The sequence below is a fragment of the Hyperoodon ampullatus genome (genome assembly GCF_949752795.1).
Source record: "Hyperoodon ampullatus genome assembly, chromosome: 14".
NCBI classification, from domain to species: domain Eukaryota; kingdom Metazoa; phylum Chordata; class Mammalia; order Artiodactyla; family Ziphiidae; genus Hyperoodon; species Hyperoodon ampullatus.
The window spans coordinates 22921192-22941861 of NC_136927.1; the positions used below are offsets into that span (position 1 = coordinate 22921192).

General features: G+C 51.9%; 1 protein-coding gene across 2 annotated transcripts in view; it reads right to left on the bottom strand.

The window, feature by feature from the left end:
* The window catches only part of IFT140 (intraflagellar transport 140), a gene marked incomplete at its 5' end in the record, with an annotated part of 67643 nt that overhangs the window by 32261 nt on the left and 14712 nt on the right, over positions 1-20670 (bottom strand). The window contains 9 exons of one of the 2 annotated variants that reach the window (XM_079719501.1): positions 699-898; positions 4819-4950; positions 6294-6444; positions 6870-7000; positions 9338-9455; positions 11022-11149; positions 16006-16097; positions 18003-18075; positions 18209-18412. In XM_079719501.1, coding sequence (XP_079575627.1) covers positions 699-898; positions 4819-4950; positions 6294-6444; positions 6870-7000; positions 9338-9455; positions 11022-11149; positions 16006-16097; positions 18003-18075; positions 18209-18412 — 1229 coding nt within the window. Of the gene's footprint in view, positions 1-698; positions 899-4818; positions 4951-6275; positions 6445-6869; positions 7001-9337; positions 9456-11021; positions 11150-16005; positions 16098-18002; positions 18076-18208; positions 18413-20670 lie in introns of both variants that reach the window. The other variant, XM_079719500.1, reaches the window with a different exon arrangement.

A 20670-nucleotide genomic window follows, 5' to 3' on the forward strand; every position in this document is an offset into this window, starting at 1 on the left:
GACAACTTAGAGCAATTTTAATTGCATTTTGCCTGCCATTTTGAGAGTTTACTATCAAAACCTTTTCTGTTTAGGGCTTCCCTCGTGGCACAGTGGTTAAGAATCTGCCTGCCAATGCAGGGGACACGGGTACAAGCCCTGGTCCGGGAAGATCCCACATGCCGTGGAGCAACTAAGCCCCGTGTGCCACAACTACTGAGCCTGTGTGCCACAACTACTGAAGCTCGTGCACCTAGAGCCCGTGTTCTGCAACAAGAGAAGCCACTGCAATGAGAAGCCTATGCACCGCAAGGAAGAGTAGCCCCCGTTCACCGCAACTAGAGAAAGCCCGTGTGCAGCAACGAAGACCCAACGCAGCCAAAAACAAAAAACACTTTTCTGTTTAGCGCAATTATTCCTGGACAGACAGATGTTATAAATATTTAGCAACTGCAGAACTTTCAACTAGGAAGTGTCCACTGTAAAGTAAATCAAAACAACTATATCACAGCCCACGAGACACCGAGCATCGCGAGGCCAGCCAGGTGCCCATATACAACCGGGTTTCCACCAGCACCAGCATCTCCTTGAGTGAAAACCCATGAGACACCAGGAACGCCAAGAAGAGTCAGCGACGATGAGACTCGCGGGGAGGGAAGAGACCCGAAGGAGGGCCGCAGGGAGTTGGGCACGGCACACCTCGCGAGCAGAACCCTCACCTCTTGATGAGCTTGATGGACCGGAAGGCTTCGTCCAAGTCCCCGACAGCCAGGAAGAAGGTGAAGTTGAGCATGGCATCCCGCGTGGGCTTGTCACAGTCTTCTAGCCCCACGAAGTCCCGTAGGGGCCTCCTGCCCACCGTCTGGGGGATGTGCTGGGACCCGGAGTCCACCTGGTCCTCGAGGTCCACTTCTCCTGGCTGAACGACAAAGGGCACTGTTTATTTGTGGATCCCTGCAAAGCCAGGGCCCACACCGGGTCTCTCCCTGGGGGTACTCGTCAGCTGCGGGGACCCTCTGCACACAGACCCCATATTCAGCAATGCTCTCAGCAAACACAACACACGTCTGCAGGCCCCTTGAAGTTACCAGAACTTGGGGCTCTGGCTTCAGACAGCGGGTGACGCAGGCTGTTGATGCACAGGGACCTGCCGGCCGCTAAGGCACTAACATCAGCTGCTCAACAGCCGTGAACAGGTGCGAAAATCCCTACCTCCCAAGGCCGTTTGTAAAATTCCTAGAAAGAGCTTTTACTATCAAGTCAGACCTGTGTACATGTGCAGAGGGTATTAAAATCGATGCCAGCATCACTGCAGGTAGAAGTTTCCAAAATGTAACCTGGATTAGTGGTGGTGAGCCCTCTGCTGGTGCTTCTCAGAACCTTCACCTAGTGCAGGCCCCCCCGCCACACCCTCCCACGCAGGCAGAGGAAGGAAATCCTGTGGTCCCAGCACAAGCACAGTTTAGTGCACTGTCTGGACCATGACTTCTGCACCAGCTCCAGCCACAAATCCTTCTCAAGTCCACTTCCCTCCTCCCAGCTAGACGGGGTTCCATGCCCTCCACTCGCCCCAGGGCTGGACCCGCACACACCCACCTCGGTCTCCCACCTGGTTTGCTCTCTCTCTGCAGCGTCCATTCGTCTGATTACACAGGCTCCCCCATGTAAAGAGAGGTCATGATCCACCTCCTTGGATCCCACTCCCCCACCCTGGCAGTTTTGTATCTGCTGTGACTCTGACTCCTTCACCCCCCGCCTCTGACTCAGTTCCCAGCAGCTCCTGTGTCACGGATCCTTCTGAAGTTCAACTGTAGCCCCCAACTTTGGGGGCACTTGATCTGGGCCTTGAAACCCTGGTAGGATTCATCAGACCCAGGTGTGGACGCGGAGACCAGAGCAGAGCATAAGCAGAGGCCTGGAGCAGCCCTGGTCAGGGTCTGTGGCCGAGTGGCCGGCTCACATCCGGCGGGAAGCTGAGTCCTCAAGTTTGGGCTGATTTTGCACTGAGTGGGAAACCTTCAGAAAACGTGGACACAAAAACCATGGTGGGGGGTACTTGCTGCCTGCTGTGGTTTCACAAATCACGTGACAGCAGCCTGACCTCCGTCAGCCTTGCTGTGGGTCTGATGCCCCGTCCTCATTAGAGCCCTGCTCCCCGCAAGCACGTGCGGGAATTCTCACAGAAACAAGTGCACCCGCGGTCACGGCTCATGGTGCCCCCTGCCTGCATTCGCCTTGGGTTCTGCTCTCGAGGGGATGAGCCACCTGCCCTGGACACACATGGGAGCTGGAGGCCCAGGGCTGTTCGACTGACACCACACCCTTGAGTGTGCGGACGGGAACCTCGGGACACCAGGCGCTTCAGGGAAACAGGCTGAGTGGGCCCCTCCTCTCCCGCACTGAGAGATCAAATGAATAAGACTTCCTGTGTTGCAAACACAGGTAAGTGAAATACTTCCTCACCGCAAGCATCAGGAGACAAGACTGTTCGTGCTGCCCTAACGAGGAGCTGACGCCGTGCCAGGCCCCCGACAAAGCTGGAGCATGTGAGGCGGGAGGTGTCAGCACACAGACAGCTGTCACTTAAAACAAAGAAAACCACATCTTGGGGCAACTGCAAAGCTCAGGTAACAGGGAGGAGCATCACCCAGGCCTCTGCTGGGCCAACAGCTCCGAGTGGGCGCTCAGGGGGAAGAGAGCTGAGGGGCTGGCAGAGGGGAGGACGGTGCTCAGACTGCGGGAAACAAGCCCAGGCATGAAGACGTGGGAAACGCCCAAGAGAAGGAGTTCAAAGGCTGTCCCTACGTTTTGAGTCTCAAATCAAAGAGAAATGAAAACGTATAAAAGCACTAAATAAGAATGAAATTCAGAAAAATGCTGGTCTGGAGGCACTGGTCTATTCAAAAGAGGTAACTCAGAAAACCTGCATGGACGGAGCGCAGGGGCTCCTGGAATCGAAACCACACAGCCTCACAAAGTTCACTGCATCGAATCACAAGTCAAAATGCCGAAAAGACTATTCGCTGCCGACCTCGATGGCTGGGGATACTGTTCCCAGGGGCAACCCTGGCCTGTGGTCTCAGGGGGGCACGTTGCACGAGGGCTTCAGCACAGCCTGAGACCCACAGACCCACACGGCTCGCCCTTGACAGTCACAGAACAAAGAGCAGACAGCCCACCCTGGGCCTTCCTGCCAAACCTCTTCAGGTCAGTAATAACCCTGGGAGGGGCCCGGGGAGACCTGAGTCCTGGCTTCTGAGCAGACAGCCGTTCACACAGGCAAGGGGCCTCAGCTCCGGAGCCGGCAGAGATAGCCAAGCTCAGATGGCATGTCTGCCATCTCTGGGGGTCTTCTGGGGTCTGCCCTTACCTCTGGCTAAAAAAGGAACACTTGCTAACTGCAGAAAATACAGAGTTCACGTTTAGGGTTGATTTTATTTATTTATTTTTATTTATTTTTTTTTTTGCGGTACGCGGGCCTCTCACTGCTGTGGCCTCTCCCGTTGCAGAGCACAGGCTCCGGACGCGCAGGCCCAGCGGCCATGGCTCACGGGCCCAGCCGCTCCGCGGCATGTGGGATCTTCCCGGACCGGGGCACGAACCTGCGTCCCCTGCATTGGCAGGCGGACTCTCAACCACTGCGCCACCAGGGAAGCCCTAGGGTTGATTTTAAATCACCCTATGCTAAGAGCCAAAAAAAATCCAAGTAAAAGTCTACATACTTCAGTCCTTCTTCTGACACGACAGTAAAGAAAGACGCAGCAGGGGAGCCCAAAGAGCTGACGAAGGGGAGGAGTCTGCAGATTTTACGAGAATAGGAGCAGCAGCGGCCAGCGCATTTGCAGTCCTGCAGAACGGAAGGCATGAACGACAGGTTGTGGCCTTCAGGTCCCAGCGCAGCCGCGCCTCCTTTGTGCAGGCGGTGTGGGCGCCCGGCTGAGAACAGGTGGCTCAACCAGTGTTTCAACTGGTCTGGACATTCCGCCATCCCTACCCCCGAGATGCACCCACCCCGTGATCAGCACGGCATCTCGGGGCAGAGGATGGCTGATTTCAGGTCTAGGAGGGACCGTGGGGACTTGGAGACCAGTTTCCAGGGAAGGCAAATAACTCATCCAAAATATCCTTGTTGGCGGTGGGGGAGGGGGTGCGTGGCGTGTGCTGAAAACAACCCTGTTTGATCAAAAATTTAAAAACACACCCGTGGGACTTCCCTGGTGGTCCAGTGGTTGGGACTTCGCCTTCCAATGCAGGGGGTGCGGGTTCGATCCCTGGTGGGAGAGCTAAGATCCCACATGCCTCAGGGCCAAAACACCAAAACATAAAACAGAAGCAATGGTGTAACAAATTCAGTGAAGACTTTAAAAACGGTCCACATCAAAAAAATAAATAAAAGTAAAAAAATAAAAATAACCAGTGTATGTAACGCACACACACGTAGGCAAAGGACAAAACCTCTCCTGAAAGGCTGCCTGCCAGCCTTTCCTAGCGACCATCTTTGGGGGCTGCGACCACGGAGATTTGCAGCATCCTTGGTCTTTATTTCTATACTTGAAGCTTCTGAATTTCCTACAGTGAATATAGGAATACATACTTTTAAAAAACCAACTAGAATTTTAAAAAAGAAGACAGGAAAGTGGAAGGGTACGGTGCCTTTGGGGGACGCCGGAAGGGACAACCCTCAGCAGTGCTGCTGCCTGCCTGCCTTTCCCCACACAGAGACCTCTGATCTGCAGGAATCTCAGGCGACAAATAAGGGCACACAGTTTGCTTGTTTAACGAAAGAGCCCCAGTGGGGAGGAGGGCCTGAGACATGGCCGCGCACATGGAGGCTCCCACCTTTCTCGTGAAGTAATAATGGGGCACTTGGATTCCCAGGAGCGTCTGGAAGACGGGAGGCCGGGGGAAGCTGTCCTGCAACAGGAAGCCGTGCTCTTCAGAGACGAAGAATGACAGGACCAGCACGTCTGCCTGCAGAGGGAGACGTTCTGTCTTAGTTTGGCAATAACTTTCCTGAACCTCACCCAATCCCATTTTCACTGCTGGGATATTTACATAAAATACAAAGAAAGTAGAGGGGCCAACACACGGGAACACAGATAACCCCCTTCCTCCTCGGGGCACACAGCAACCACACCAGGCTCCGCTCTTCTCTGACACCCCTCCTGGAGGACGCACCTCGTCCAGCCTGGGAGCCACTAGACCCATCTCGCCGATCTTGTGGCGAAAACTAACCCTTCCACCCGCACTGGTGAGTGAAGCTCAGGAGCTCCCCTGTTTCAAGAGTAGCCCCTTCAGTTTCTTGACTTTGACATGGAGACTCTGCTCTGCTCTCAGGGAGGGATAGTGGAGAAGGCGGTGCTTGGCGGGACCCTGTCCTGCAGGACTCGGCCGCGGACCCTTCTGCCCAGGAGACGCGGAGGCCGAGGGGCTGGTGGCTGCCCTGCTGTGTGAGTGCCTGTGTCTCCTCACCATCTTCACCCAAGACCAGGAGCCCTTCGCCGGCCATGCCCCCACCCTCCAAGTGGGAGCGAGTGCCCCCAACTCGCTCTTCACCAGACCCTCTCTCTCGTCTTCGGGTCTCCACTCCAGTGACACAGATGCCAACAGTGCTCCTCTCGCCACTCATATTTCAGACCCAGAGACCGATCTGCTTCTGAAAACGTCAGGGTGTGGAAACCCGCTGCTGGTAGCCTCAGGGGATCCAGCCTCTCACGTCCTGGAGGGAAGTCCCTTTGGCAGGGACACAAGTCACCTGAAGCTCTAGGGCCGGCCAGCCTTTGCTGACCTACTGAGGAACCCTACGAAAGATCCCTCTGGGTCACAGAGGCGCATGCAGCCCCCGGGCTTTCTCAGGGATCGCTGGGTGTCCTGCAGGACCCAAGATTTGGAAAGTGTTGGAGTCCTGGGCCCGAGAGTCACGAGTTTTGGGGAGGGAGGCCCTGCAAAGCCGGGGGTTGGGGTGGAGACAGGGGCAAGGGGGCCAATTGCTCGGGGGGTGACTGAGGAGTCGGCCTCAGTAACTGGACCCCACAGGACGAGCTGACGTCGAGGGGTAAGTTCACGTCAACTGTTTTGATAAAGAGCTCTGAACCGCCGAGAGAAAATGGCACGTGACAGAGGGTGGGGCCAGCCCTCAGTGTCAACCCAGAGGGGATAGGTGTCCCCTGGCATCCTGGGGATGGGCGCTCGCTCTCCTGAATCCATTCCCCAGGACTTCCCTGTGGACCATGTTGCGAAGACAGAGCCTGCCACGTCCACACCAATCTAAACACAAAGGCGACAGCATGTAGTACCGTGGGGTCCGTGCTGGCATCGCCCAGGGCCTTCCCGTCCGTTGGCTGCAGCGGGGCGCCCGGCACTTCCCGCATGGCTTCACACACAAACAGCCTGGGCTCACTCTGATCCCAGAAGTGGCTCACAGGCACGAGATTCATCAGCCTCTCATCTGCGAGGGCCTGGCTTCTGAAAGAGAGAGATGGACCCTCACACACGTGGTACATCAATGTCCTGAAGAATGCATACCCGCCCAATGCCCCACTGTGTTTTCAGAAACACTCTCCACGCCAACAGAGACGCTGATGGGCCCTCTGTGCCCCAAGACTCAGGCTGCCCTTGTGGACACTCGAGTTGCAGCCCTTTCAGAAGCTCGAGTTCCAACCCCATGACTCCAGAACCTTAGAACCTGGAAAACAGATTAGAGACTCAAATCCACCCCAACTGACCAGGGGAGTTTGTTTCTATTTCACCTCTGGTTTACACCACTCGTGATCTCTGAGCTCTTCCAAGGGTGAAGTAAACTTAGCAACAACCTGCCTCGAAGCCGAGAAGTAACTGAACATCGTTTTCAACATTTTTTCCAACAAAATCCTCCCAAACCACAATCTTACTTCTTAGTCTCCTGTCCATTAAAGGACAACGTCTCTCTCTGATCTATCTGTCCCCTCTTGAAGTCGAGGATGGTCACTGTGTCCATTTCCACGTCGTAGAAGCAGATTCTGGAATCGGGGCTGTTGTCAGCCTGGGGAAGAAAGAGCTGGAGCTCAGGGTACCCGCCCACTGAGAGCCACACGTCTGGAAGAGATGCCCGGGTCATCCACCCGGCCGCTCCCATGAGTAGGCCTCCAGCGTTCGTAATTTGAACGTCAGCTTACTTTCATCCTGCTGAAATGGCTATGATTTACTACTTTCTAATTTCAGAAAACTGAAGACAAATTCTCAGACTGTGCAGGTCGACTATGGCTGTCTAGCTGTTCTTAATACAGACTTGAGCATGATGTCATCTTACCTGAGGTGGATTAACCATGGCGACAAGGAGGGACCGAGATTCTGATAAACTAATTCTCACACAGGTGAGTAAAAATGAAGTAAACGCCATAGAGAAGCTTCAGAAAAGCTGAGAAAAGGGAACCAGCTTGGTTGTTGGGGCAAAATGCCAAGAACTGTTAAACCTTTATTCCCACAGATACCCGGATGGTAAAGGGACGTGCTTACTTAAGAAAAGAAAGGCAAGAAAATGAAAAATTACTGATATCTTAGACAAAAGAAAATACTGTAAGCTTAAGAGCAATGGAAGAAATCACAAATTAAAAATCATCAATAGGTTTGACTAAATAAAAATGCAAGCTTCCAGTCATCACAATTCGCTAAGCAAAATGACAAACAACAAAGCGTCTGGGACACGTTAAGATGGGCCAGGACTCAGTCTCCACCCTAGACACCACCCCCACCCCGCCCCGGTCTGCAAGGAGAGGGGCTCCATCCCATCCTTCTCCTCCTGCTTCTCCCAGCGTCTCCTCCCCTGGGGAGTGCCAGTGGGGCAGGGGAGCTATCTTTCACTGCAAGCCCCCTTAACCTAGCTCAACTTTTCTTTCTTTGATTTTTTCTTTCACCAGGGCAAGCATTCCCGACCCTGGTCTGAGCATTGAGCTCCCTCAAGCTCGCTCTGCTCTTTAGAATCAGGCCTCCGGAGACAATGGTCACTCAGCAGTCCGTGCTTCTCACCAGCGTCCACACCCAGCACCAAGGAAAATGCCCTTCCCGGGACTGCCCAGCACCACGTCCCGATACCCTGCCTACCTCCTGTGTGGGTGTCTCCTGCCTGTGCGTGGATACCCGGGCAGTGTCCTGGCCACTGAAGGAATGAGTGACCCAGGACTGCCTGGTGTGTGGTGCCTGCCTGTCTCTCCCCATCAGCTCAGCTGCTTCCCCTCCCTCAGCCTCCCCAGGTCCACCCTGGGCCTCCGGCTGGTAGGACCCCCACCTCCAGCCAGACCTCCCGGCTGAGACTCAGGCTTGTGTCTAACTGCCCACAGGCCGCCCTTCAAATGCCTTAACTCAACAACCAGACAGGACCCCACTCCGTCCCCCAAAGGCTCCTCACCCAGCTCCTCTCAGCCACTGTCCTTCCCTGCCCTACAGCCAAGTATGGCTGTGATGGGCCCCAAGGGATCTTCCACCTTGTGACAGCCCACTGACCACTCAGCCTGGGCCTCCCCCTCTGCCAGTGACCGGAGACCTTGGCGAAGCCATGCTTCTGCCACGGGGTCGCACTCTGATATCTTGGCAGGGCTGTGGCCCCATCACTTGCCCACCCGGCGAGCCCACACCTGGGCTCAACCTCCACCTCCCCTGGAAGCCTCTGGAACTCTTGAGAGCTGTTCCACCTACCACTGACCTCCAGCCCTGCACCTCTCCTCTCAGCTCTCACCAGGGTTGTAAAAATTTACTCGAGTCTGCTTATCTGAGGGGAGGGGCCGATTCCCCCATTTAACCAATCAGTTTGTGTTTACAGTGGCCAGCAAAGTGTGTGGTACATGGAGGGCAACCAGCAATCCACTCTTGAATGAACGAGTGAGAGAATGAGTGAATAAATAAGTGAGCGAATGAGTGAGTGAATGAGTGAATGAATGAGTGAGCAAACGAATGTGTGAGTGAATGCATGAGGAGAGCGTGAACAGACACTGCCGGGTGGGAAGGCACTAGCTCCTCCAGAACAGGCGACCCAGCCACCTGCCTCCTTCACACCCACGTCGTGTGTCTCTCTAAGCAAGAGGCTCCAAGGTCCTTCCACAGTCGTCACCCCTGGTGCCCAGAGAATTTAGTCGGGTGATGAAAAGAGGCAGAAAAGGGAAGAGGTGAGGGTCTCTGCAAAGCAGAAACCACTGCTCCTGATGAAACAGGGAGTGAAGGAAGGTGGGGAGGTGAACGGTGGCCCCAGGTGCGAGGAGAGGCCAGACAGAAAGCTCCCCCACCACTCCGCCCGCCCAGGAAGGAGGGGACGTCAAGGGCGCGGGGTGTGGGGTGCAGAAGGGCCAGCTGGAGGGGTGGGACGAGCCGTGCGCACGAGGGGACCCACCTTGCTGAGGAGGATGCTGATCTTGCTGCCGCTGGCATTGCACCTGAGGGAGGCCATGCCCCCCACGCCGGGGACCAGCGCTGCCAGGCTCTTGCAGCTGCAGTGCACCTTCGCCTCTCTGTGGGGAGGGACAAGGTCTCAGTGGCACCACTGTGGGATGGCAGGCGCCCCTTCTCCTAGTGGCCTGGAACCTGAGCCCAGAGGACTGAGCTCCGCTTGGGCCCAACTGCTCTCACTTTGGTAATGTGAGACCCGGGAAATGGGCTGAGCTCAGAACATAGGGTGATTTTTTATTTTTACATTTTTTTTGTCAAGGTATAATTGACACACACGTTATCTTAGTTTCAGCTGTACAACATAACAATCTGCTATTTGGTGGGTGAGGTTTTAAAGTTCTGTTTCTGTGAACAAACACGAACACGTATTTTGTCCCTGTCTCACACAGGAGCAGCTTATTAAGGATGCTTCATCGTCCCCACAGCACAGCCGGCCGGGGTCTCTGCTGCCCATACTTCATTACAGCTGTGTGCTTTTCCACTGTGTGGACAAGCTAAAATTTATTTAACTAATCCCGTTTAGTTGTTTCAGTTTGTTGCCATTAGAAACAACACTGGCTTGTAGAGGTATCTCATCATGATTTTTTTTTGCTTTATTCACATTTCCTTACTTTTCCCCTAGTGTCCTCTGTCTGTCCCAGGCCCCCATCTGGGCCCCACTTGACATTTAATTGTCTCGTCTCCCTGGGCCCCTCTGGGCTGGGACAGAGTCTCCAGGCTCATTTGGTGTATTTCCTGCTTCAGTCCCAGTATCGGTCCCAGCATCATTTCTCCGAGGAGATCAGTTCCCTTTACTGCAGGAGGACTTAAGAGACCCAGATCCAGGCACAGTGTGTGCTCGTTGCTCTTGGGGTGTCATTGCCCCCAGGCCCCCATGGCTGACAGAGCCAGGCTGTGTGTATACTGACTGGTGTGTATCCTCATAGCCATGGTAACTTTATACGCATCCACCTGCGTCTACGTGAAGCTGCACTCTGCTTCAGACTCACATCTCCACCTTGGATGCACCAGCACAGGGGTCACTCCAGCCTCCACCCCTGCTGATCTGGAACCTCCCACCCAGGCGAGAAGCTGGCTCCCCTCGGGCCCCCATCCCATCCCTCGGCTGCTCACGTCCAGCCTGGACGGCAGTGTGGGTACTGCTCCCTGAGCCCCGTGGGAACTGACTTCGTCTGCAGAGCACATGCCGCATGCGGCCCCTTAGCCCTTAGTCTCACAGTCCCACTAGGTCCCAGGGTGACCCAGGCAGCACCTGGTTCCCAGGGAGGCAGTTCCACACACTCACGAATGGGGGGTTGTCCTGCCTCATCTGCATTCCATCCTGGGATCCCCTTAACTGATTTTTTAAATTTGCAGACATTAAGGCTCACTTTGAGCTGTAAAGTTCTATGGATTTTGACAAATGCACTGTGTCATGTGTCCATCACATAGTGATGCTGGTCCCTTACCCTTCATGCAAAGATGAAGAATTTAAATCAAGACATAAGACATTTCAAAAAAGTAAGTTGCACATTAATGTTGAAATGAGAACATAAGCAGTTTGCTGCCTCCTCTCCATTTTCTACCCACCACACTGCCTCCTGACTAATTTTAAAAATATAATACTTTTATTTGGACAAAAACTGTACCTTCGGGATAGATCAAAGCTTTTAAAGTGAGCCAAGTCTGTCCCTACAACCAGGAAATTTCCACAGATGTCAAAGAAGCATGGGTTCCCCTCTGTCTCGGAAAACGGCAGGAGTTGTTTCACAGTCCCCTGAAGAAAAAAGGAGGGAACAGGGAATTCAGGGAGGCTTTATTCACAGGGCCCTGCCCTCTGCTGGAGTCTCACCCCACATGGGGAGGGGAGGACGGGGCCCTGCCCCGGGGGGAATCCCTGATGCTTATGTTCAGAGGGGGAGACAGGTAGCAGCCAGGTCAACAAGCAAGTACACACGTAACTCAACCTGAGCAAGTGTAGACAGGTGACGGACAGGATGCTAAAACAAAACTATCAAGGTGGCGAGACATTGAATTCCACCTGCTTGGGTTGGTCCAGGAGGTACTGCCTGCAAGGTCTTATGTTAAAGCCCCAATGAAACTGACTGTGTGGCTAGTGTCCTCTAAGTGGTCACCCCTGGGGGAGGCTGCGAGCGGAAGGGATGGTGGTCGCGTCACGGATACGTCCATCTGTGAAAACTCACTGAGCTGCAAACACAACATGCTTGCTTTCCTGTGTGTACATCATACGTCAGTAAATGCCTGAGAAACAGGTCTTGTCTGTGGGGCAAACCTGAACTGAGACTGGGGAGAAGGAGCCACCTATTAGAGAGCTGAGCCCAGCTTTCCAGGACAAGGAGGAGCCAGCACGGCAGGAAGGAATGCGGTGGCCAAGGGGTGGCCCCCGAGGTGGGCAGTGAGCAGAGGCCAAGTGGGTAATCAGTGCAGGCCAAGGTGGAGAGTCAGATTTTGTTCTACATGAAGTTGGAAGACTCTGGAGGATTTTGAGCCACAAGTGATTTCAAATCACTTATGTTTTAAAGTGTCACTCTTACTTTAATAGCATTTTGGAAAGAGTGACCACAGTCAGGCCTGCACAGAGCTTAGGCTTTCGTGTGTCTTGTGCATGGACCGACCCTTGTCCTTGGAGCTGAGAGAGGCTCCTGGCTCAATTCAAGCAGCGCCCAGTGAGTGCCTGCCTGGTATGGCGTTGGGCTGGGAGCAGGGCACCCCAACAGTGAGTGGGCGGCAGGTGGAGGCCTGGTCCCAGCGCAGGGGGAGCGGGGAGCAGGCTGGACGACCGGGATGGAGGGGGCGTTCCAACAGAACTTAGTAGACTCCTAGTGCCAGGCACAGAGACTTGAGGAGCAGGCTAGGAATCTGCACAACCCGTCCAGGAAACTCAGGGTGAGGGACAAACAGCGTGGGGGTGAGTTCCAAGCTGAGGAATCGGATCTTCATGTTGATGCACCCAGTAGGGAGGTTAGTATACGTTTGTGGAACAAGTGAACAACAGTCACAGGCGGTGGCTCACTGGTGAGGACAGGCTCACTGGTGAGGACAGAGCGAGGGTCTCAGCCTCCTCTGCCGCTCCTGACACGTTGTACGCAGTGCAAACCTGACCTCCTCTCCTTCCGCACTGCCTCAATGATATGTCCAATTCCCAACCCCTGCTTCAGAGCGCGGCCTGGGTTCCTGCCTCCGGAGCAGTGTTTCCGGCTCTGGTGTAAGCATATAGGCTGGGGGTGGGGGTTGTTCCTGGAGAAAGAGAACCAGGACTGGTATTCTTGACATAAGAGGACCCATTTTAGCCTAAGCCATTTTGTGATCTAAGACTGGCCACAGTGCTGGTCCTAGAACAGGCCTCAGCAATTAATGATCTTAGGGAGGGAATGCAGAAACAAGGGAGGGAATGCAGAAACAAGGGAGGAGCAGCCTTGGGGCAGGTCCTGGTTCCTCAAGGGATATATATAATAATACACCTTTGAGTTCTGCAGGAAGTAAGGCTCCCACCCACTGACTTCAATCCACAGAGCCTGGACTCTGTTGACCTTTGCCCCAATTCTACCCTGAATTCTCCTCTGCTCAAACTCCTTTGTGAATATGCTTGTACCCTTCGCTTAAAACTTCCCCAATTTTGCTGTTCAGGGAGACACTGTTTTGGGAAAGATCCCCCGTGTTCTCCTTACTGGACGCGAGTAATAATAAATCCTTCCTTCTCTCGATCTTAGCTTGGTTGTGTCTATTGGCTGACACCCACCGAGAGGCGAACCTGGTTTCCAGGTGACACTGGGACATCTCTGAAGGGTGTCCGAGGCACCTCACACTTGCACCCTTCCCCCCCAGCCCTGCTCTGCTTCTCTACTTTCCACCTTAAGGCTCCACAATTAGCACAGACCCGCAAACTAGACAACTAGAAAGTCCTCAGTTCCTCCCTCCTACGCCAGTTGCTCACCACGCCCCTAACTGCCGACTCTGGCCTGGCTGCCTGCCCACTGTCCCGCTCCAAGCCCCCGGACCTCTCACCTGTGGCCTCTCCTACCTGCCTTCACTGCTCACCAGCTGCCCTAGTCCTTCCCACACAGAAGTGATCTTCTAGGAAGAAAACACAAAACCAAGAAAAAAACAAGCCAAAACGCACCGTGTCACTCGGGCTCCACACCTCCTGCCTTCCAACCTCCACCTGGTCCCCTGAAGCTTTGCCTCCACGGGTGTCCGTCAGACACCAGCCCCCGCTCAGCTCCCGCCTCTCCTCGCAGTGCCCCGCAGGAAGCACGGGAACCAGCGGGGCTCTGCGCTCCGGCCTGGAGGAAGCTTCTGCGAGAACCATGAGGTACATAACGGCTGTCCCATCGCCACACAAACCAGCAACAACTGCAGTTTGTGTGTCATGGATGCATGGGCAGGGAGAAAGGTCTGGAGACACACTCCAGCTTTCCGACGAGAGGAGAGGTGCTAATGGATTCCTTACACAGGCTGGCATTACTTTACTAATCACCATGGTCACATATTCCTTAAGCTAAAAATCAACAAAAAAGTCTAAACTCTAGACTGTCTGTGGTCAAACGCTAAGTTCCCTCCATGATTTCCAGCTGATTTTTCGCCCCTTTCCCAGCAAGCCTTTCACCCCTTTCCCAGTATGCCTTTCACCCCTTCCCAGCAGGCCTATCATTCTTTCCCAGTATGCCTTTTGCCCCTTCCCAGCAGGCTTTTTCTTCTTTCCCAGTATGCACTTCACCCCTTCCTACAGGCCTATCATTCTTTCCCAGTATGCCTTTCACCCCTTGCCCAGCATGCCTTTTGCTCCTTCCCATCAGGCCTATCATTCTTTCCCAGTATGCCTTTTCCCCCTTCTCCAGCAGGCCTATCCTTCTTTCCCAGCATGCCTTTCGCCCTTTCCCAGCAGGTCTTTCATTCTCTCCCATTATGCCTTTTGCCCCTTTCCCAGTATGCCTTTCGCCCCTTTCCCAGTATGCCTCTTGCCCCTTCCCAGCATGCTCTTTGCACCTTCCCATCAGACCTATCATTCTTTCCCAGTATGCCAATCCCCCATTTTCCAGCAGCCCTATCCTTCTTTCCCAGTATGCCTTTCGCCCCTTCCCTGCAGACCTCTCCTTCTTTCCTTGCATGTCTCCACTCTCCAGCTCTGCAGGTCACCCCTCTGATAACCCAGCTGCTCCCTCATCTTTTGTTAGGAGGGCCCTTCCCTGCCTTGGCTTTACGTCCACAGCTGATGCCCCTACACAACTATCAGCAGTATGCAAGGCCCATCCCTCCTTCCCTCCAGCCTCTCTGCCTCCCTTTTGACCTGAAGCAGGGCAGGTATCTCACCAGGCCCCAGCTCCCTCCACCTGCACTTTGCCCCAGGAGGCGAGTGGGGCTGAGGGCGCTTCCCTCACTTGTCAGGTCTCTATTCCAATGCCACCCCCTGCAATACTTCCCACCCACCTCCACACTTCAGTGTGCACCTTTACTGTCTGACCCTCCTGCTAGAAAGTAGAACTGCACGGAAGCTCTTTCAGGAATTGCTGAATGCAAGAGTGGACGTGCAGGCTATGAGGTACAAGGACACGGACATGGCAGCCCTGGGAAATCAAATGCTGGACCCCAGGAAAGAACTCAGAGCTGGACAAAGCAGTCATACTGAGAGCTAAAACCAGTACCATAACAAATGTCCTCAACCATGATGCAGAACACTGTTGCATGTACTGGGCTGAATGGTAGCCCCTGAAAGATACATCCACTTGGATGTATCTTGGAAAAAGGGTCTTTGCAGATATAATTAAGGATCTCAAAAGGAGACAACTCTGGATTAGGGTGGACCCTAAATCCAAGGACAAGTGTCCTTCTAAGACACAGGGAGAAGGCCATGTAAAGATGGAGGCAAAGACTGGAGTGATCTGTCTACAGGCTGAGGAACGCAAGGAATGCCAGCAACACCAAAAGCTGGAAGGGGCATGGGACAAATTCACCCTCAGAGCCTCAGAAGGAGCCAACCTTGCCCACACCTAGATTTAGGACTTCTGGCCTCCCGAACTGCGAAGAAAATAAATTTCTATTGTTTTAAGCCACTAAGTTTGTGGTCATTGGTTATGGCAGGCTCAGGAAACTAATACACCATGTCAGCCCTGGGGGGTCCAGCAAGTGTGCCCGGGATGTGGGCAGGGTTTCCTTACTGCACACCACCCGGAGGGAACAGAATGGTGTGTTAAAGGCCTGTCATCCTGGAGGCACACATTGCTCCCATCCTGGCCTCACCCTCAGACACATGCAGGAAAAAAGGTCTGCCTAAAGATACGTCCTGAAATGACGACCCCTCAGCCCTCAAGATGCACATTAAACACAGCAAAATTTCCTCCCATTTCACACCCCCATGCACTCAAGGTCCAGCCATGTAGTCCTTTTCACTGCAAAAGGCCACTGCCTCACCTCCTGACTTCTGAAGTCACAAGAGCTGTCGATGGAACGGCTACCCGACAATCCATTTTTACAACCAAGCACCCAGTGGGGGCAATCTGATGTGGCTGAGTGAAGTCATTAAGCAGGCTCTGGCTTGATTTAGAGATGGCATTTTAAACTCTGCTCTAATTGTCTTTAACGTCACAGGCCACTCACTCTAGAGCAGCAATTTACCTGCCAGGTTCGAACTTGGACTCGGTTTGGCTCCACTGTATAAACGTTTTCTTCATGCATGGCTAACACTGGAGACTCACACAGGAAGGTACCTAAAATTAAAGATAAAGGTCAGGACAGCAGCAGCTAGTCTCGTCATAGCTCCTTAGAGTTTAAGAAGCATTCTCACACTAAAACTAGAACTTTTTGTAGGGCAACTATTGATGAGAAAGACTGAAACCTAGCAGAAAAGATCTTCTACAACTAAGGATATAAAAAAGGAACCACGGTGAGACGGGTAGAAGGGGTGGAGCTGCAGTATAGTCAAGAAGTGTTCTCATGTGTGTTCCCTAATTTTCCTTGGCACCCACAACAGCCTTGTGAAAGGTGTGTTTTCTTTATCTTGCAGATGAGGAAAGTGAGGCTCTGAGACACAGGGACATGCCAGGGCCACAGCTGCCAGTGACGGCCAGGTGTGGGGACTCAGTGCTGGGCACCCTGCCCTCACCAGTCACTGATGGTCTCTCCTCTTTTCTCCCATCTAGCAGTGGTGCTTCCAGTAGCACAGCATCTATGACAGCATGATTGTTCAAGCATCTGCTTATCTTATGTGGAACTTTGGAGACCACAAGCTCTAGTCTCTGGCTCTAGACAGGTTCTTATCTAGTTAGGAAGATGATGACACACACAGAACAGAAAATAGCTCAGCACCTGTTGTGCTATCCTCTTGGGAGGATAAGTTCACCCTTGCCCCTCAAGGGGTCTATGGTAGAAGAGAGGCAAAGACGTGAATTATCAGCACAATCCAGGGCAGGGTGGGAAAAGTGTTCTAAGGGAACTTTAGGCAACAAAGTGTTAAAGGAGGAAAAAAAAAGTGAGGGAATGACATGAGGGAGAGAGGTGATAACCTGTGGAAAAATATCCCCAGGGAGGTGTGAGGTATTCAAACAAGCACGAGGGGGCATCACCCTGGGAACAGTGCAATGACGAGTCCCCCTGTGAGGTGGGAGGGCCTAGGTCAGGATGGGTGAAGGTAAGCACTGTGCAGAAGGAGATCTTGCTGAGGAGCACGTCCTGATGGTCACTGTGCTTGGTGGGAAGATGTCCCCAAAGAGATCAGGTCTTAATCCCTGAAACCCATGAATATTAGCTTATATGGCCAAATATGTTAAGGTCTTGAGATGGGGAGATTATCTTGGATTATGCAGATGGGCCCCAAATGAAATCACAAGTGTCCCTATAAGAGAGAGGGAGATTTTTAGACAGGAACAATGTGACAGTGGAGGCAGAGACTGGAATGATGTGACCCCAAGCCAAGGATTGCTGGCAGCCACCAAAAGCTGTAAGAAGCAAGGAGCAGAGTCTTCCCTAGAGCCTCTGGGGCTCTGCCAACACCTTGATTTTGGCCCAGTGAAACTAATTTTGGACATCTGGCCTCAAGAACTCTGAGAGAATAACTCCTAAACAGCCACTCGTTTTGTGGTCCTTGTTACAGCAGCCCCATAACTCATACAGACATGTGCTAAAGAGCAGAAGATAAAGTGAAACAGAGAGTCGGAGCGATGGATGGGATGGGTGGAACAGCTCTGCAGATCCATCCTGAAATTTTCAGACAGAGGTTGGCCTTGGTCGAGACCCCACGGGCTCACTGCTGTGCGTGCTCTGGGAAGTTCAGAAGTCAGGTGTGTAGCATCCCTTTCCCCGGAAAGGACTGTGGTTCTTCACACTCATGCCGACTTATTTCTGAGCTGTTTCATCATCCTGGAGCCCAGAAGGGCTGCTGGCCCCAGATCTGGCTGCACTTAACTACCTCAACTGGCTTCTATAGGGAGGCCAGGGAGGCCCTGGCTGCACAGGGCTAGAGTGGCAGCACTGGCTCTGGAAACGCAGGCCCAGGCACGAGAACTGACGTGAGGGTCTCCCCATGGCCCTGGGCCTGCCCTTTGCCCACCCCACAGGAAGCAGCAACCACCCCCATTAGATGTGAGTCCCCTTCGTGGGGCTGAAAAGACTCCTACCTGCACTTCGTAATGTAGCTCCAGAAGGCTCAAAGATCACCACCTGTTTTCCATTCCAGACGGCAACAGCATCCTACAAAGAGCCACGGAAATTAAAAAGCAACCGGCCGTCTGGGCCTCGTTGTCCCGAATGACCCTAACAACCGACCAGGTCTTCTGTCTACATTGATGATCCCGCCCAAGCCCATGGTCACCCTGGCAGTGACCTTGGTGGCGAACACTCCGCTGATGTACATGTCTGTACGCAGGCTGTGCGTCACCCTCGTGGACAGGAAGGACACGCTGAGTAGGCTCGGGGAGACCTGCACCGCGGCCACCTGCTGGTGGAAGTGGGACGACATGGCCTGCTCGCGGAGGATGAGCACGGAGCTGATGCTGTTCACTGCCAGGAGGCTCTTCCTGGAGCCCCACTTCATTCCCACGTTGAGAGACAGAACCCAAGGTGCGAACAGAAAGGAGAGGTGCAGTCAGAGCAACGTTATAAGTATGAGGATTCATAAACAATTTCCAAGCACTATTTCTTCTTCTTGTTTAAAAACATGATTTAAAAAACTTGTAAGTATAAAATGTGTAATTTGTAGAAAAACTTTAAAATAACAACACTCAGAGTTTAGATCCAGCAGGTAAACTTGTGTGGTTGTTCTCGCTCATGTCTATCCTGACTGGCTGAGCATCTTCTAGAGTTTACTTTACTGACATGAACTTAGGGGCGTCTATGTTTTATAAATGGAAAGCAAATTTACACACTGTAGTGAACTATCCAGACTTCCTCTAGTGATGTCAAGTACCACTTTCATAATTTCATATTAAACTTCCAAATCCATACAAATCCGTTTCTGGATTTCCAACTTTACTCCACTGATATATTTATCCATTCCTGAGTAAGCATGCCGCGTTAATTGCTATACCTTTCAGATATATTCTGGTATAGGATACAGAAATGGTCTGATTCTTTTAAGTTTTTTTCTTGGTCATTCGCTCTCCCAAATGAGTTTAGAATTATTGTGTTGAATTCCCCCAGCAAAAAAAAAACCAAAAAAAACTCCTTATTTTCACTGGATAAACATGTAATTTGTAGGTTTATTTGGAAAGAAATAATTACAAGATTGAGGCTTCTCTCTGAGGAACATGGTCTATTGAGTCCATTTTTCTTCTACGTCTTTCAAGAAAGTTAGTGTGGCTCTTACTGTTATTTAAAACGGGCATTTCTTTCATTACCACTGAGGTTACATGTTTTCCATGGATTCTACTAACCACCCTTAGGTAAATTATCTGCACTCTCCTTCATCACTTATCCATTTACATTCTTTTCTTTTCGGCCGCACAGTGCAGCATGCAGGCTTAGTTCCCCAACCAGGGATCGAACCCAGGCTCCCACAGTGAAAGCACCGAGTCCTAACCACTGGACCACCAGGGAATTCCCTCCATTGGCATTCTTAATATTTTTCTTATAAATGTGAGTATTTTTCATGTCCTTTATTCTAAGATATCACTAAAGGTAAGATGAGCCATCAGTTTAAAACAGCACCTTTCTTCTCCCACAAAAAACAAAAATACTTTCAATGTACACATCAACTGGGATTGGTATTCAAATGAAGAAAAAAACTATGCATTGAAAATTGGGAAAATTTGGTGTTTTAGAGATTAACCCTTGAAAGTTAATATTTACCCAGCTCAGTCTTCCTTTCATCCCAGCCTTCCTGTTCACATTGCCCAGTGTGACATGTTCTTATGGACTCAACCTTGTCCCTCTGCTGTTGCAACTTCTTTTATTACTTAAAATCTAAGAAAGTTACACTTTCTCTACAGATCTGATTATATTCTGTGTTTTTAGCCAGTTATTCTGACCCAACTTTTAATTTTTTTAATTTTATTTTCATTTTTTAACAGGTGGACCATTTTTAAAGTCTTTATTGAATTTGTTACAATATTGCTTCTGTTTTATGTTTTGGTTTTTTGGCTGCAAGGCATGTGGGATCTCAGTTCCCCGACCAGGGATCGAACCCACACCCCCTCCATTGGAAGGCGAAGTCTTAACCACTGGACCGCCAGGGAAGTCCCTGACCTAACTTTTAAAAATATTTAACTCGTTAATTCATCCAGAAACTATGTTTATTTATGACCTAAGATGAGGATCTAAAAGTAATTCCCAAAATTGCTCTAAGGTATCACTAAACTGTTTACCATGTAAGTTTTCATTTCCTGATTAGTATAGATTAAGTAAACTTTATCTTAAAAAATTCAGGAACTTCCCTGGCGGTCCAGTGGTTAAGATGTCGCACTTCCACTGTAAGGGGCATGGGTTCGATCCCTGATTAGGGAACTAAGATCCTGTGTGCCACTTGGTGCAGCCAAAAATCAAAAAAAAAAAAAAAAAAAAAAAAATTCACACAGAGCAGATCTGAGAGGCAAGTTCCAGAAAGGCAGGTGAGAAGCCCCAAGGACATAACAGGCATAACTGGTGAAAATTATGAAAACACAACCATGTACTTCTCTGGGAATTGGGCACAGAGTAAATGAAGAAAGACTTATTAAAGAAAGTCTACTAAGTCTGGTAAGAAGAGCAGAGTCTGTGGCAGGTGAGCTCGGCAGGCAGGTTTGGCCAAGAAACCGGGGCTCCCTCTCCTCCGGCATTTTCCTGGGAGGGGCAGCTGCCAGCATCTCTCAC